The 16,877-nt window shown below is 37.6% G+C and overlaps 1 protein-coding gene across 1 annotated transcript in view; it reads left to right on the forward strand.

The window, feature by feature from the left end:
• Positions 1-16,877, forward strand: part of FAP (fibroblast activation protein alpha) — a 71,271-nt gene that overhangs the window by 42,529 nt on the left and 11,865 nt on the right. The window contains exons 16-20 of the mRNA XM_029225403.1: positions 985-1,109; positions 4,994-5,041; positions 10,371-10,469; positions 10,940-11,009; positions 11,754-11,948. Coding sequence (XP_029081236.1) covers positions 985-1,109; positions 4,994-5,041; positions 10,371-10,469; positions 10,940-11,009; positions 11,754-11,948 — 537 coding nt within the window. The remainder of the gene's footprint in view (positions 1-984; positions 1,110-4,993; positions 5,042-10,370; positions 10,470-10,939; positions 11,010-11,753; positions 11,949-16,877) is intronic.

A 16,877-nucleotide genomic window follows, 5' to 3' on the forward strand; every position in this document is an offset into this window, starting at 1 on the left:
TGCCTACCTAATGTTTTCCAAGATCACACCAAAATATGAACATGAATACTACTAACTGTAGCTGAGAAAATAAGAAATTTTTCCCTCTGCTGCATTCCTCTGTTCCCTCCTGGATCATGGCTTCTCATCTGTTGAGAAGACTCCCTCTCTGATGATAGCAATAGCTCTGGCCACCTTCTAACATGCCCAAGGCAAGGTCAGGGGCAGCAGCAGAAGGAACACTGCAGTGGCCACAGGGTAACCTTACTAGCCACAGCAGGACTCCAACTGTGCCTCCATCCTGGCATAATTCCACTTGGTCATCCCCAAATGAGACTCTGAGCGTTTGGGGTAAAGCCTGGGAGGCTGTTTGTTAAAGCCAATCACCCAGAGAGTGGGCCCAAACTTGGTAGGTACAGGTTGGCTTGTGTAGGAATGTGTGGAGGGAACATTTCCACGAAGAGCTTCCATGAGCCCAAATTTCCTGCCAAATAAAATGAAAGCCACAGGAGCTACTTAGAACTGTGTTTCTTATTTGCAATTGGCTTATTACTAATTTCCCCTTCTAGATATATGATAAGGACAGGGACCCCTCTTTTTGGTGATACTGTCAGATCTTCATTGTATCTTTTGCCGTGGGAACACAGGAAGAAAGATGGGACGTGGAAGAACTATGCATTCTCAACCACTTTGTAAAGTGTAAGAAAGTGATGGTTAGGAGAAGTGACTACTTGGCTCCCATTCGAGGTGTTAGATATTTCTCACACCGCAGGAAAACCACAGAGGGCTTCTCTCTCAAAGTCTGTGCCTATTCAGGCAAAGATGGACTGAAAATCAGACAAATCAGGATCCTGTGATTCCCCCTTTACTTTAAACGATATTGGCAACAGAAAAATAGAGTGAGTTGGATGTCAATATGTAAATTAGTCATTTTACATGGAGTAGTACATTTTGATAAATACAATCTCAAAATTTCAGCTTAGTTTTATTTTCATTTTCCTCTAGAATTAGCATTGGAAGCTATCCTCCAAGCAAGAAGTGCATTACTTGCCATCTAAGGAGAAAAAGGTGCCAATATTACACAGCAAGTTTCAGCGACTATGCCAAGTACTATGCACTCGTCTGCTACGGTAGGTAACGGACCTAACGCGTTCTCTACCCCCCTCTGCCACTTTCTTTGTCCTCGTCATCACTATCTGATCAATCCTTAGCTACAGGTTACTGAGCACCTGTTATATGTGAGGAACTGATCTAGGTTATCTTATCTAATGCTTATGGGGAAAAATGTAAGGAGGATAGGAAGGGATTATTATCTCCGTTTTTTGCAATTGAGGAAACAGACCTTCTGTTAAAGGTCCACACTGCTGGTAAGCGTGAGAGCCAGATGGGAGCAAGAGTCCTTTGGCTGTAAATCCCAACCTCTTACCCACCAAGTGCCACAGCACCATGATGTTGTATTGCCAAAACAATATCATAAAAAGAAGTGTCCTCTGATAAAATGGTTGCTGGACTTCAGCCCCATTTACCTGCAGAAATGTCAATCTCCTATAGCCAGGGAAAGAAACCTGAGCTCTTTGCCTTGGAGGCCAGCAATTCTTTGAACTATAGCTTCAATGCAGATGGAAAATGAGCTTTTGTCACCTAGTACGTTCTTTCTAAATTTGGGAAACATGATAAGTAATTCATTCAAGTATAAAATAAACAAGTAATAAAATGTACTAGACATTTCCTGGATGTTTAGGCTATATGTCCATTTAGCAAATACTTTCTATCCAGATAATTTCATTTTATGTGTAACCTTTCATCTATATCTTGGACACATAGTAAAGATGGTTAGGCCATCAGTAGATCAATGAGATACATTAGGACCTTGGTAATCATCATGGGGATTAGGAAAACTGATCTGTAAAATATCTACCCCTCCATTCTCTGTCCTGACACCACCTCCCTACCCCCATTAAGCCCTGAGTTTCCATGGGAGTTGAGGGGGGACAGAAAACAAAGGGGGTTATTACCAAGCATATGCCACTCTCCTGTTTCTGGTATCAACTCCCCATATTCAGGTGGGCAGCTCAGAGAATAAATAGAATCTTTGACTGATTGAGATCCCTGCTCAGTTGTAGAGGACCCTGAGGTCTCCTTTACTTCCCAGGTGGAAGACCACCCTGACATGCCACTTCCTCAGTCCAATCACCTGGGCCCAGAACCTCAGCCCCAGCCGTGGAAATGAGTAAGCATTTTAATCCAAACCCTCCCTTCAAGATGGCACAAGATGTCAGTTTAATACAACATTTTCACAAAAGGTTTGGTCAGTGGCATCTCTGAAAAGTCAAAAGATTGTTGTTCATGACCATATGTGCTGATTGTGGTTATGGCATTTCAAGGTATACATTAAATGTCCCTCTCAAGTTATGTGCAACATTTTTCATCCCAAGCTATGTGTTTATGCAGCATATATTGAAAGCTTACATGCCAGGCACATAGTATCATTGAACTAACTGTCCTGAGTCATCTGGTCTATTTTCTCCTCTGAAGGCAGAATCTGCTTTCCTTTCATCTTTATATTCATAAGGCCAAAAAGAATGATGAGTGCATAATAGACATTGAAGGTTTGCGGAATGAACATAGGTTCTAGGAAAGATCAAAACATTGCTGCCTTTTGCAGAGTGTACCCAAAACCTCATTTTTATGCTGATATATTTACTGATAACGACATCAGTGACCCTACACATAGGAACATGCATTTATATTGATATGCATTCTGCATTTGTACAGTGCTTTAATGCTTTTTGAAAGCACTATACCACTTTTTATATCACTTTGTTTTCCTGAGATCTACTTGAGCCTAAGTGCCCCCTGAAGAGTAAGGAATCAAGGACTAAGCTCTCATCAAAAGTTGGTGAAAGACTCCTTTCTAGAACTTGAATCGCCTGACTTTTCCACACTCACTCTTCCTCGGCAGTATGGTAATTTCCCATTTAGCAAAAAATATACTGTGTGGGAAGCATCACATCGTCTGGTGTTTTTGAAGCTCCAGTAAAATGAGTCACTGCACCATCATAGGAAAAACCTTGAAATCTTTCCCTTTAGGACTAAGAGTAAAGCTTCATTATGTAACTTCAAACTCTCCAAAAGGGATGGTGAGTAAATCCCAGATAATAGGATTTTGAAATAGGTAAAATCATACTGATGATGCTGATGGAACAAAAGCAATGCAAAGGATGCTTATGCCACTAGGACCACACCCTCAGACCACTTGTGCCAAGGGCAGTCAGTCATTAGTTTGTCTCATAGCTTGGGCAAAAGAGATATATATGCCAGTTGTCTCTATTGGAACTGCACACCCATGAAAATTCCATAAGGTCAATGTTGATTGATTGACTAAAGTCTAGAAATTCAGATTCATGTCTCACTGCCTTACATTCTAACAAAAAATATAATGTGTATTTGTTCCTTTTAATAACGTTGAAGGAAAGCTAACCAAAGTGAAAATCTCTGAAATTAAATTCTGTAAAATTATGAGACTCCACACAGTAAAGAACTGCTGGTTTTGAGGGAGCCTTATAAACAATATCGCTTCTCCTTGCTCTCAGGTTAGACTGAAGAGTCAGGCAGGAAATCAATATTAGCTTTATTACCTGTAAAGGGTAATTGGAAAATGTGGCTAAGGTGTGAAGCTTCCTAATACTGCACCCCAGAATTACAATTACTCACACAAATATGGGTACAACTAGACAGCCACTGGCTTCGCCCATGGGGCTGGCCACTGTCATACTTATAGCACTGGAACATATCAAAACAGTCCTGTTCTCTGCAGGCTGAAAGATGCCAGGAACAAGGTAGAAGAAGGAGCTACTCATACTCCGGTTTGCTCAGAACTTACCACATAGGTCATTCCCCCTCTCCTTGCTTGGGACCAAGGATGCTCTAATGGCACTCCCGCCACAGAGGAGGAAGCATCAGGAATGCAAATGAACATCTCCCAAACTCCGTGCTTGTTGCTTTTAACTTCTTGGCTGCCTGAGCATATTTAGCCTTTAAAAATGTATTTCCAGGTATTATTTATTCTATAGCTCCAGTAAGTGATAGTGTTTACTATTTGTAGATTTTGTTAAAAGGGCCAATTTCTGCACAGAGAACCTAAATTCCATGTTGGAATATATGGTGGACAGTGGTTTGCCACCCAGACATCCCATCTTCAGGTCTGAATCACTCATTTCTCCAGCTGCTGAGAGGGCTGGTGGCAGACACCTCCCAGCTGGGCCCCCCACTCCCACCCCAGAGATTGCTCTCATCCCAGGCCACAGCCAATTACCACTTCATTTTGGGGTATAAAAGCCAGCTCAGCTGGCCCCATTCAAGACAACTCTGCAGGTCATACATCTCCAGAGCTCCCAGTGGGGTTGGCTGAGGTCAACACCACACCCCAGATGAACTTTTGGTGCACAAAATTCCTTCTGGGTCTTTTTCGTGGGGAATGTGACCCATCACAGCATATTTGAACAGGAAATATTTTCTATATAAATTTATTTCTGCATATAGTAATTAAATGAAAGAAAAAAATGATGCTGGGTTCTACCTACCAAAATAAACTGAACATCAAACCAAGAAGCCAGATTGAAAATACATTCTAGGTACTGGAGAAGGTTATTTGATAATAAAAACACAGCTAAAACTGGCCCATACAGCATATCTTCCCAGAAGGCCGTTTATCACTGCAGCTTCTGGGACCCATTTGTGTAATTAGATCTTAACTATTTAGGATCACTCTTGGAAAAGTGCACAGGCAACTCTTCTCTTATGTCTGTCCTTTGATTGGGCTCTGGTCTCATGTGTTCTTTCAATGTAACTTAAAAGGTGATGCTTACTTCTCTATGGGGAGAAAAAAAATTGTTGCAGAATTAAAAGAGGTAATTGAGCTTGACAGTAATCACAAATACTACCAGAAGTTCTTGTTGAAAACTAAATGTTATTTTAAAACTAACCCATGTTTTTGTTTTCATCCTATGCACAGGCCCAGGCCTCCCAATTTCCACCCTTCATGACGGCCACACTGATCAAGGTACTCTCTCTCTCATGCTGTTATCTTGTCTTAAGAAATCCTGGACTCTTATGACACTAGAGGAAGCAAGAGAGTTTCCCCACACCAACAAGGGAAACAGTGATGGATTCTCTTATTGTATAGCTTATGATTATATAGATCAGCCTATTCTTTGAGTCAAACCTGATCATATGAAATTTAATAATTATTTGCAGTAAGAACCTGGCATAATGCAAATATATTAGAGGGATTAATCCTGTCTTCCCCAATCACCCTTATCAAAAACACAGAAGCTTAGAATTGGAAGGAAACTTAAGATTTTTAGTACAATCTCCCTCCCAAATAAGAAGACCTGTTTTTTTGGTAACATCCCAAACTGGAGAAGAGTTCCAGATATAACTCCAGTTCGAAGCAGAGGGTGACTATCACGCTAGCTTTTTTGTTTTAACAGCTACATCACACTGTTGCCACGTATAAGAGCCCTGAAATTTGGAGGCTCTTTCCATTTTCAATTTCTATCAAGACAGAACTCCTCCATCCCGATTTGTGATATTGGTTCAAAATAGTTCACAGCTCAAAGATGACCGTTTTTGCTCTCAATGGAGATACCGAAGTGTATAACTGCCCTGAGACTCTTCCTGCGGTTCTCTGTTATCTTTTGATTTACTATTAAACATTATAGGGTTGAAGTTGATGGAGTCTAGGGACAGTGAGGGACTTCAGTACTCTGCTTTGGAATTGGTTTGGCTGCCAGCCCAATGGCCTAAGTATAGGTGAAGATAAGGCAATGAGGAAAAACAGAGTAGATTCAGGAGCTCAGGACAGGACAGGCATTGTAATAATGACACTGTGAATTTAGTTTCAGTTTGAAGTTTTGCGTTTTTTTTTAACCTTGTGTCTAATAATGAAATACTTTTAAGAATAATAGATTGTATTTCTCATTGCAACCTGCAGTGAGAGAAATTTTAAAGCAAGAATAGTTTGGAATTTGTAAGTTTTTGTTTTAATGGAAGTCACCATAAATGTATAATTCTCATTTTATCATGACCGCAAAATAAAGGTCAGCTTCCTTTTTTTAATGAGTTTCTACTTTCTTACTATCCTTCTCATATTCTTGCCAGATACAAATTTCTGTACTGTTTGCAAAGCCTTGTTACTTCACCCAATACTTACAAAACAGGGACAGTGTTCATGTCAGTCTCATATATGTCATATGTATTTATATGTTTTCTAACTCTCAAAACATAATGCAAAGTCTTTTACAGCACAGTTCTGCAAACCTGCCTCATGATGAAATTCTCCAGAGAGGTTTATTATAAATACAGATTCTCAGGCTGTCCCCAGAAATTCCAGTTCAGTAGGTCTTATATTGGGCTAGGGAATCTGTATTTTTAATAAATCCCCAAATACGTTTTGGAGTTGCTTTTTAGAGCAAATGATATTTCTTCTATTTAGTTCTAGTTTTCTCAGCCATTTTCCATTGCATTTGGTGCCCCAAATTTTCATTCAATAGATATTTATTAAGCACTATTACATTAAAACAGACACTGTACTAGATACTAGATCCTTAAAATGAACAGATACTGGGTTAGATATAGTCCCTGTCCTCAAGGAGATTATAGATCAGTGGGGAATGCAAACGTGTGAATGGGCAGTTACAACACAGTGGGGTAAGGTAATAAGATAGGGGAAATAGAGATAGCATAAAAACATATAAGCAGGGCACCTCATCTGGGGTAGGGGGCTTAGGAAATGTTTCCTAATGATAGCTACATCGACTTTAAGACTCATAAATATAAAGGAGGGATTGATGCTCTTTGGATGTCTAGCTTGCTCAAGTGGATTGGTATTGATACTCTTTACTGAAGGATGGGATTCACAGTGCAGAGAACATTTTGGAGAGAGGATGAATTTTGTTTTCAATGTTGAATTTGAGGTACTGATGGCATATAACTAAGAAGAGCTGTCCTGGAGTGACATACTGGATGTTGGAGGATTGTTTGAACTGAAGAGAATGATCATGAAGTCATTCATTTATGGAATACATGGTTACTAAGTCCATGGAAATGGATGATGCAGCAGAGTGGGGAAAATGAGGGTGGGCAGGGGTAGTGGAAAGTGAGCCTAGAGTAAAACTGTGCAGAAAACCAACACAAGAAATGCAAAGTGAAAAATGAACCTGTAAAGGAGACCAAGGGGGAACAAGAAGGAGGACAACCTTGAGAGTATATGGAGTCATGAAAGGCAGGGGAAGAGAGGGTCTCAAGAAAAAGAGAGTGCTTATCTGTGTCAAGTGCTTCAAGGAGTGAAGCAAGACCTGCTCTAAATCAATGAGCTTAGCGAAATAAGGATGAGCATTAGCTTGGTCAGAGCAGTTTCATTGGAGCAGTGGAGGTAGAGGCCAGACTGAAGCAAATTTAGGTCTGCATAGGAGGTAAATAAATAAAAAGAGACTATTTTCAGTAGGTCTGACTGATGAGCACAGAGGTGGGATAATGACTGGAAGAGACTGATAGAGGTTTAAGTTAGTTTTTGAAAGCTGATAAACATTTGAGCATGGTTGAATGCTGATGGAAGAAATTTGGAGACCAAAAGGGGTTGAAGGCATAAAGGAGGGAGGTCACTGAGAAGGTGGGCAAAGTGGAGTCCAGAGACAGGTGAGGAGATTAATCTCCAGCATTGTGATGAGAGAGAATGAGGAAATTACCGATGTAATTATATGAAAGTTTGTAGAAAACAGTGCAGTGGCTTCCTTTTCTCTGCGAAGTGGGGTAAAGTCATTGGAAAATAACAGATAGTACTTGAACCAGATGCTATAAAAACCCAGAAGAGTTGACACTTGACATGGAGGGCCCAGTTGAGGCTTAGTTGCTTCGGGCAGAGCAGATCTTCATTAAAATTACCTAACTGATTGAATAACTTTATTTATCAGATTTTCTGCAGATTCTTCACATAATTTAATCAATGAACAATATGTCATAGTTAATATGATTTAAACAAAAATCTCACATGTGATTCATCATTCTTACCACTTGATTTCATTGTAATGAAAAGTCTTCAAACATTTGGAGAGCAGATACTACATATCATGCACTTGGTACTGAGCATGCTGAGTGCTGAGTATACAGTGATGAGTGAAAGAAGGTAAAAGGTACAGTCTGGCCTGTAGCACTCCTTGCCACATTATGCATTGCTAATGCACAGCCACATAGAGAAGTCCAATTGCCACCCCTCCCTCTCCTCACAGACCTTTGAAGTTCCATATTGCCTCCAAGGGGTGGGAAAATTGCACATTTACTATCCATAAAAATGCAACCCTGGACTGTAGAAGCTTTAGTAAGATTTTCCATTCAACTCGTCATTTCAGTAAGTCATGAATCAGAAAATTTCAGTAGCTAGGAACAGAATAGAAAAGGAATCAAGGTCAACCCAACCAGGCAACATCTGCGTGTTGTCTCTGACTTCCAGTATCTGTCTACAGAATGATAAACATGGTCTACATAAATAAATTTTGCAGCCATTCTTTGTGCTTACTCCACATAGATTCCCTTTATCCTTGACAGTTCCACACTGAGAACCCACACAAGAAGGAAGAGCTGGCTGCATTGTGGTTATAATTGAGTATACATTTTATTTTATTTTTTAGTTTTAACTTTTTAAATTGAATTATAGTTAATTTACAATGTTGTGTTAGTTTCAGGTGTACAGCAAAGTGACTCAGTTATACATATATACATGTTCTTTTTCAGATTCTTTTCCATCATAGGTTATTATAATATATTGAATATAGTTCTCTGGGCTATACAGTAGGGTCCTTGTTGTTTATCTATTTTATATATAGTTGTGTGTATATGTTAATCCCAAACTCCTAATTTATCCTTCTCCCCGCCCCCGCTATCCCTTTTTCTAGTTGTAACTTTTAAGTTGCCACAAGTATCTCTTTCCTGATAGATTGTCCAAAGTTAAAATGAAATGTATTATGTATCTTATACAACTCATACTAAAACATCTTTACTTGTTCTAAGATTAAATATAACACTTTGGAGCAAAATGCCATGAGTATATGAAAGCTGAGAGTTACAAGGGAAGTGGTTTGGCAAACTTAGTGTAGTTACAAGTACTCCCCCCAGCTCCCCATCTTCAAGGACCACTTTTTTAAAAAGGCACAAAAACAAGGAGACCACGGGACTGGCATATCTCAGAAGTCATCCAGACCCTCTTATAAAAAACAAAGGCACATGGACTTCCCTGGTGGCGCAGTGGTTGAGAGTCCGCCTGCCGTGCCCCGGTCCGGGAAGATCCCACATGCCGCGGAGCGGCTGGGTCCGTGAGCCATGGCCGCTGAGCCTGCGCTTCTGGAGCCTGTGCTCCGCAAAGGGAGAGGCCACAGCAGTGAGAAGCCCGCGTATCGCAAAAAATAAAAAAATAAAGCCACAAACTCCACTTATTATACAAAAATCTAACTCCTCTCTAGACGATACCTAATATCTATCCAGGTCAAAACAAAACTTACAAAAAGTCCTCCACTGCTAGAAACCCATTCGAATGTATCACTGATCTTCAGCATCAGGAGATCGATATATTTGTTCAGTTACAAAAATTAAAGTGTGAAACATAACTAAGCTCAAAGATAACAGTTTTTTTAGGAGATCTTTTAAGGTGAAAGACAGAAATCATAGTGTGTATATACTGTTGTTCTTTTAAGATATATAACTACCTTGAAAGAAAGGATTTGAAGGAATAGGATGCACAGTAATTCAATTACAAAAAGAAAAAAAAAGGAAGAATATCACAAAGAGAAAAAAAAGAGGAAGAAGATCCTATATTAAGCAAGTACAGCAGGAAAAGTTTAAGAAAGAAATAGATATAAAAAAATCACAGAATTAATATTTGACCTTACACATTGAAGATTTTAAAACAAACTTTGTAACTATAATACATACTTAATTATTTTAAATTTGAGGTTTCAGCAATATAGATTTTGCTTCTACCACTTCTTCAGTAAAAATATATTTTTTTAAATGTCACCTACTCAGGTCATGGCTTCATGTTGTAAAAGAAAAGTTAGAAACAGGAAAATGTGGCTGAATAAACATTGTTACTTCTGTGATTCTGCTCAGAATGTATTTTGATGCCATCAGGGTCTGTTTAAGAGACAATGACTGATGTCCTTCATAAGTTCATCCCTGCTTTAAAGGCTGGATTAAAAATATCCTTGTCAATATGAAACTCCTTGAGCAATCCTTATACAGTTTCAGTTTCATCCATAGTAAAGCCAAAGACATTTTAAGAAAGAATTTTCCTATGGAATTTCTATTAATTAAAAATGAACATTTTACTTTTTTTTAAGAAATTAAAATCCTGGAAGAAAACAAGGAATTGGAAAATGCTTTGAAAAATATCCAGCTGCCTAAAGAGGAAATTAAGAAACTTGAAGTGGATGATATTAGTAAGACCTTTTAAAAATTTCTCATGAATAGATACGAAGCTGAACACTTATCAGCTTTTGCTTTTTTAAAATAAAATTGTAGGGTAAATATTATAATCCAATCTCTACAATATTACAGGATCTTAATTTTAAAAATCTTACTGTCACATTAAATTTTTATGAAATATCTTTCATATGTTTGTGAACAGGTTGATCTTATACTTTTCTATAGCTCCATTTCAACACTGATATTTTTAAAAAGAGTTTATTTAATTTTAAAATGTGTGCTTCTAGAAAAATAATAGTTCAACATTTCTAGCAATTTGTAAATTGGACAAAAATATGTAATAAAAATCAAGTAAAACATAGTCTTTGTTCTTAACAATTTACTAGTTATAAATTGATTTTATGTTATATATTGTTATTAAAGAAAATAGATAATGCTATGAGTATAGTGGAATGAAGATTCTTCTCTGTTTTTGTTTTTCAAGCTTTATGGTACAAGATGATTCTTCCTCCTCAGTTTGACAGATCTAAGAAGTATCCCTTGCTAATTCAAGTGTATGTAATATTTTCTTTGGTTTAAAAACTATTTACTGAAAATATGTTGGATTAAATACACATTTGTGAGATAGAATGAACCATTCTCCTCTGTAACAGTTCCTATTGATGCTGTTTTTATATATTCCCCAACTAATCAGAGTAAATAAAATATGGCTATTTAAAATAGCCTGAGAAAGTTTTGAGATTTTTAGATGGACTTGCTTGCATTTACTGTTTTGAATTTCCTTTGTATGGCAAATTGCCTAATGTGTCAGAATACCTTTGAGATAGAGAAATTGCAGCCAAAAAATATTGTAAATCATCTTAACATCTTATGTAATTGAGTTAGAAATGAAATAAGGGAATGGAATACATTTTGTGGAATCACACCCAAAATCAGTGCTGACCTACACACAATTTGCTTAAAACACCATGCATTTTTTTTAGTATATCTTATGCCTGCTTTTAGCAAGTGGCAGGTGGCAGAAATGACGAAAAACCCACACATATTCCTTGAAATGCCAACCCTAGATGTATCCGTTTTGGGGAATAGGAGAGGCTGTGTCCCAAAACAACTTCCTTGTAGCAAACCTCTGGGAAAAGCCTGGTCCTCTCTTGATTTTGAGCCAGTTCTAATGCCACTGTTATTGAAATTTTATCATACAAATGTACTGGGAAATACTAAAGGCAATTCTTGGCCATGATGGGAAGTTGAGTTTCACAAAGGAATCAGAGATTCTATCTTTTTCTTTTTTTCTGTAGGTATGGTGGTCCCTGCAGTCAGAGTGTAAGGTCTGTATTCTCTATTAGTTGGATATCTTATCTTGCAAGTAAGGAAGGGATAGTCATTGCCTTGGTGGATGGTCGAGGAACAGCTTTCCAAGGTGACAAACTTCTGTATGCAGTGTATCGAAAGCTGGGTGTTTATGAAGTTGAGGACCAGATCACAGCTGTCAGGTGAGCGCCTTCTCATTCAAACAGAAACTGATGTCAGCAAAAGTCATGCAGTCATTCTCGGGTTTCCCCATCCTTAATGTCTTAAATTTTTTTTGTCCATTTTCCTAACTTCATCTAAAGCTATCATTAACCTTAAAGTGATATTTTTACCCAATATAAGAAAAATTATTCACGGAAGAGAGAAGAAAAATGATTTATGGTGAAAGATGATAAATACTCTTCCCACGTTTCAGTCATTCTAACAGACTTTCATTACCATGGCTCACAATTAACAGAAAACTTTGTATAACTCTAGGGATGGTCTGTAGGAAACCAGGCATCTGAATTTGCTCAAGCCTTGTGGATTCTACCTCATAAATTTAGAAATGGCTCAAGATTTCATCAGCACTATATACTTATAGATATTAGCATTCTTTTGTAATTAAACTAGCTATTTTAGCAAGAATGTGTTTTCCTATTTTCATTCGACAAAAAATTTCTTTTACATAATAGAAATCTACCAAAACATGCAGGGGAAAGACAGATTTATAACCTGAGTTCTTCTTCCCAACTACATTCTCAACCACAATTTATGGCTCAATCATCTCTTCCTGAAACAAAAAGAATAGAGTCACCAAAATTGTTCCTAATTTGGAAACACTGTGCAGGATTCTTCTGGATATTTCTGTATAGTTGTTGGGTTTCTGTTATTATGATGTGAGTAGGTGAAGTTGGGGAATACTAGTTTGTAAATGTAAAAGCTAACACAGGCTGACTGTACTCTTAGTCATGGATATATGTGCATGAGTGATGTCTAAAGGTCAAACACTGTTTCACAGCAAAGAGCAATTTAGAAAATTAATTAGTATGTTTCTTTTATCATCTTAATATCATTAGCAGTTATTGATTTCAATGCAGCACACACAACACAGATTATATTTAACAACTAGGAGCCAGGCCCAGACAACACTTTTCTGTATTTTTTTGTCTCTAACCAAAGCAGAAGAATTTTGACTCACAAGTAATTATTTTTTTTTAAATAGAAAAGTAATCATAACCCATATGCTTTCAAATTTTTCTTTCATTCTATGAACAGTAATATACACACACTTACACCTAAAACATTCAATTAAAAACAAAGTCGATTTGAGTTAAATCTGAAAAATTGATGAATAAGTTATTAAATAACACTATACAATCTGTAGGCATCATTCACACCTAACTTCTAGGAGGCTCCGTCTTTCTTACTGATCCAGATTTTTGGCCTTTCCACTATTTTAACATTTTTGAGGGAGTCTTCGGCCTGATAGAGAGTCATAGAAAAGATAGTTCAAAGAAAAACTCTGAGATTCAATCGTTCATGTAAAGACTGTGGTACGCCTTAAGAATATTAACACAATTGTCAGCATTATAGACTTAATTCTTTACGGTATTGTTTTTGGCATTGTGGGTCACGTCACATTTATTTGTATTTAAACCATGCAATAAACACCAAGGGCATGTAATCCTGGGACAACATCAAAAGACAGAGATGTAAATTATGGTTTGTAATTCAACTTTCCAAAGTTGGTAGAGCTAAAAAGTGGTTTGTTTTGGCACTGGTTAAAAAACAATCATCATTAACATCATACATCATTATATTTTTGTGCATTTATTTACCACCAAAAATGCAGCATTCAAATTTAAGAGGAATACCTTAAGAAACAGAACAGATAGAACTGATAGCTTCTTAATGTTTTTCCTTGGATGAAATGAAAATTTAAACATGAAACCCATGTATAGACCGTAAAAAAAATTGTTATTTCTGGTGTCCAACATATAGGACACGAAGCCACAAATTCTATTGATTTTCACAATAATATAAATGTCTTTGGCATTTAGAATTGAAAGGAAGATGGACCAGAGGCGGTAATTGGCTACGTTTACCTTCACTGAGCCATTTTTAGGATGGAACCTGAAGAATGTCTTCCTACTATAGATCAGGCATATGTTCGCTCATTGACTCAGCCATTCAAGAACAGATGAAATATTAGTATATGCTATTACAATACTCTGTATAAAATTGTGCAATTTACAATCTCAACAGTCAGTGCACTTACAGTTTTTGAAGAGTGAATAAACCACATGCACTCAAGGGAACACGGCTATTAGATGGAACTTTTTGTATTCACCTTAGTGAACAGGGGCAGCTGTATGGCAAAGCACATATACGGCAGTGGAGATGCCAGTTGGGACTGGCCTTGGCTTTGCTTGAAACCATTATTCTGCAAGAAGGAAAGGGAAGCCTTGAAACCCTATGCTTTGAGAAAACAAAAGCTAAAAGAATAGACTTATAGTGAAAATTCTAGAAATAATTCAATCACATATCTTCCTGAGAAGTGTTTTAGTAATCAGACACTGAACGTCTGACTTGAGGAATTGGGATTGTAATTCCTCTATGGTAGTCCTCAAATTACCTCCCCTCAAAGAATGAAATTTTTCCCTGGAATCTCTTATGAAATGCAATCTGGCTAAATTTTTTATATACCAAAAAATATCATAAGTACATATTTGGAAACAACAATAAATACTAGTCAGGGTCAAGAAACAGAGTCAAGCAAAGCAAAGCAGGAAAAAAAGAGAGGCCCTACAACCGCGCAAATTTTGAATATACATAAGAGAAAGCCCCAAAGGATATGCTTGTGAGGTCAAAGCTTAAGGAAAACGGAGACCTGCTTTATTCAGGCTCCTCTGCAAGTGGTTCATATGTGAGACCCTTAAAATTTCAGTAGTTATAGGATCAAATATGCTCATTTGGGGTAGGTTTGGCATTTTTGACATTCCCACAATTTTGAAATTTTATATAACTTCAGGGTTAGCAGTAAAGAAGGATTATATGAGAAAAAAATATATCATACTGTTATACATGGTATCAATAAGAACATTTCCAAAATAGAATAATAGTAATTGATTACTAAGGTTTTGAACTGACCTTAGATTTAGGGTATTTTTATGAGAAAAAAGTTGTAAAGTCCAGTCCAGCCTCCAAAATTAGAAAAAATGCTTTTTCACTTGCTATTAACATTTTGTTGATTTAACCACGTTGTCAACAGTATCTCTGATAACCCTCCTGGAAGCTCTTCAGAATTTGGAGGTAAATTTTATAGAGGTTTGTTGGTCTCAGTTTATCTAGCTAACCTTTAACCTAGTCCTTCCACAGTAAGTGTTAATGTTTCATTTCCATGTTAACTATTGCACTATCATTTCCTGTAAATGTCATCCTTTTGGAATAAGCTTAGGAAGGGAGCTGTTAAGAATTTCCTGTTCCCATGTATCACCTGTTATTTGCTTTTACCCCAAATGCAAGGCAATATGATTGCTAGCTTCTGGGAGATCATAAAATCACGATTGATTTTATGGCTCAGAACTGGCTTCAAGCACTAGCAGCAAGATAATTTTTTTGACAAAGAAAGTGAACCTTCTTTTCTTTCACTTGGCTTTTGAAGTTTGTGGGAGAATTGCCGAAATGCCGCAATTTGCTGCCCGTTTTCTCTACTTTACCGTGACCAAGCGTCAACACAGGTAGCAACTTTCCGTTTGCTACTGCGTTTCTCCCCTGTAGACCCCTCAGTGTCCCTCAGAATCAGTGTCGAGTAAGCTGTGACTGACGGGGCTTCTTCCCATCTGTTTGTGCCGGGCATCTGCCCAACTCCTCTATGCATCAGAAACATGCATTTTGAATCCATGCAACGAGCAAAATGGTTGCTGTGAAATCCCTTTAAGAAATTCCATTATTTAACTATGCAAATCGCTCGGTCCTAGTTCCAGAGAAGAATGAGAAAGGGCATTAACGTCACTTAAGGCAACCAAAAAAATAGTATTTTTCTGGGGTCATGAGTGTCACTTTTGTCTCTTCCCCTCTTTTCCTTCACTGTCCCAACCAGGCCTCTATAATGGCTCATCCACTTTGCTTTTTTCTTCCACTGCTTCTGCTTCTCTAAGAGTTTCTTGAGTTTTTATTAAAACGCTCCCCAAATAAATCACAATTGCTCTAGAACACCAGCCATCAAGGAAGCATGGAATAAATTAGCCTAAAACACTCTCTTTTTGTACCAATGACGTAGTTAGATTTCTGAGGGCTTCCCAGGACTTTTTGAAGGTTGTCTTTCAGCATGGTCCCTTGCTCCTAAGGATAGATTTATTTTCAAACTCATTTTTAAATGGATTTCCCTCAATTTCTGTGAGGGAAATTGAATGAATAATGTTCATATCCTGAAAGATGCATACAATTGTCCAAACCATGATGAACTGAGGGTACCTAAGTGTGAAATGGGAGAGGGATGGATGTTTTTCCATGGATGGATGTGACCAAAAATGAGACAGTGATTATAATGCATGTCAACCTAAATAAAAGGTTAAAACAAGGCAAGCTCAAAATTGTCAAAAAAAATGAGTTTATTCAGGAATAGCAGAGGAATTGAAATTCTGGACTCACAAACTGTAGCAAGCTATGGGCCCATCCATTGAGGGTTTGGGGAAGGCTGTATTTATAGGGAGGGAATGAAAGAGGGGAGAGTTCAGTGAGAGTCTATTAAAATCGAAACAAACAGAGACCAGCTTTGACTACTCCCTGGGCAGACAAAACCAATCCCATCCTACAAACAAAGCTCAATTCAGCATATTTTGAGAAACCAACCCAACTTGGGTCATTTCTTGTTCACGCCTCTGGAAACCATAAGCAAAACTTCCCAAGGTTGATATGAGGCAACCCTTGACTAACTCCCTATCGTTTAAGAAAATTTCAATATGACCAGTTTTATGGAAATCAGGCATATATGAAAATCAGTCTCTCACTCCTGAGGGCACACGTGTGCAATTTTTCATTTATATTCTTCAGTCCCATTTTAGGTTGAAATTCTTTTACATTAACATCTAAGCAAACAAAATCATAAGAATTAATAAATTTTAAAA

The sequence above is a fragment of the Monodon monoceros genome, unplaced genomic scaffold, assembly GCF_005190385.1.
Source record: "Monodon monoceros isolate NGI ecotype Baffin Bay Population unplaced genomic scaffold, NGI_Narwhal_1 Super_Scaffold_16, whole genome shotgun sequence".
NCBI lineage: Eukaryota > Metazoa > Chordata > Mammalia > Artiodactyla > Monodontidae > Monodon > Monodon monoceros.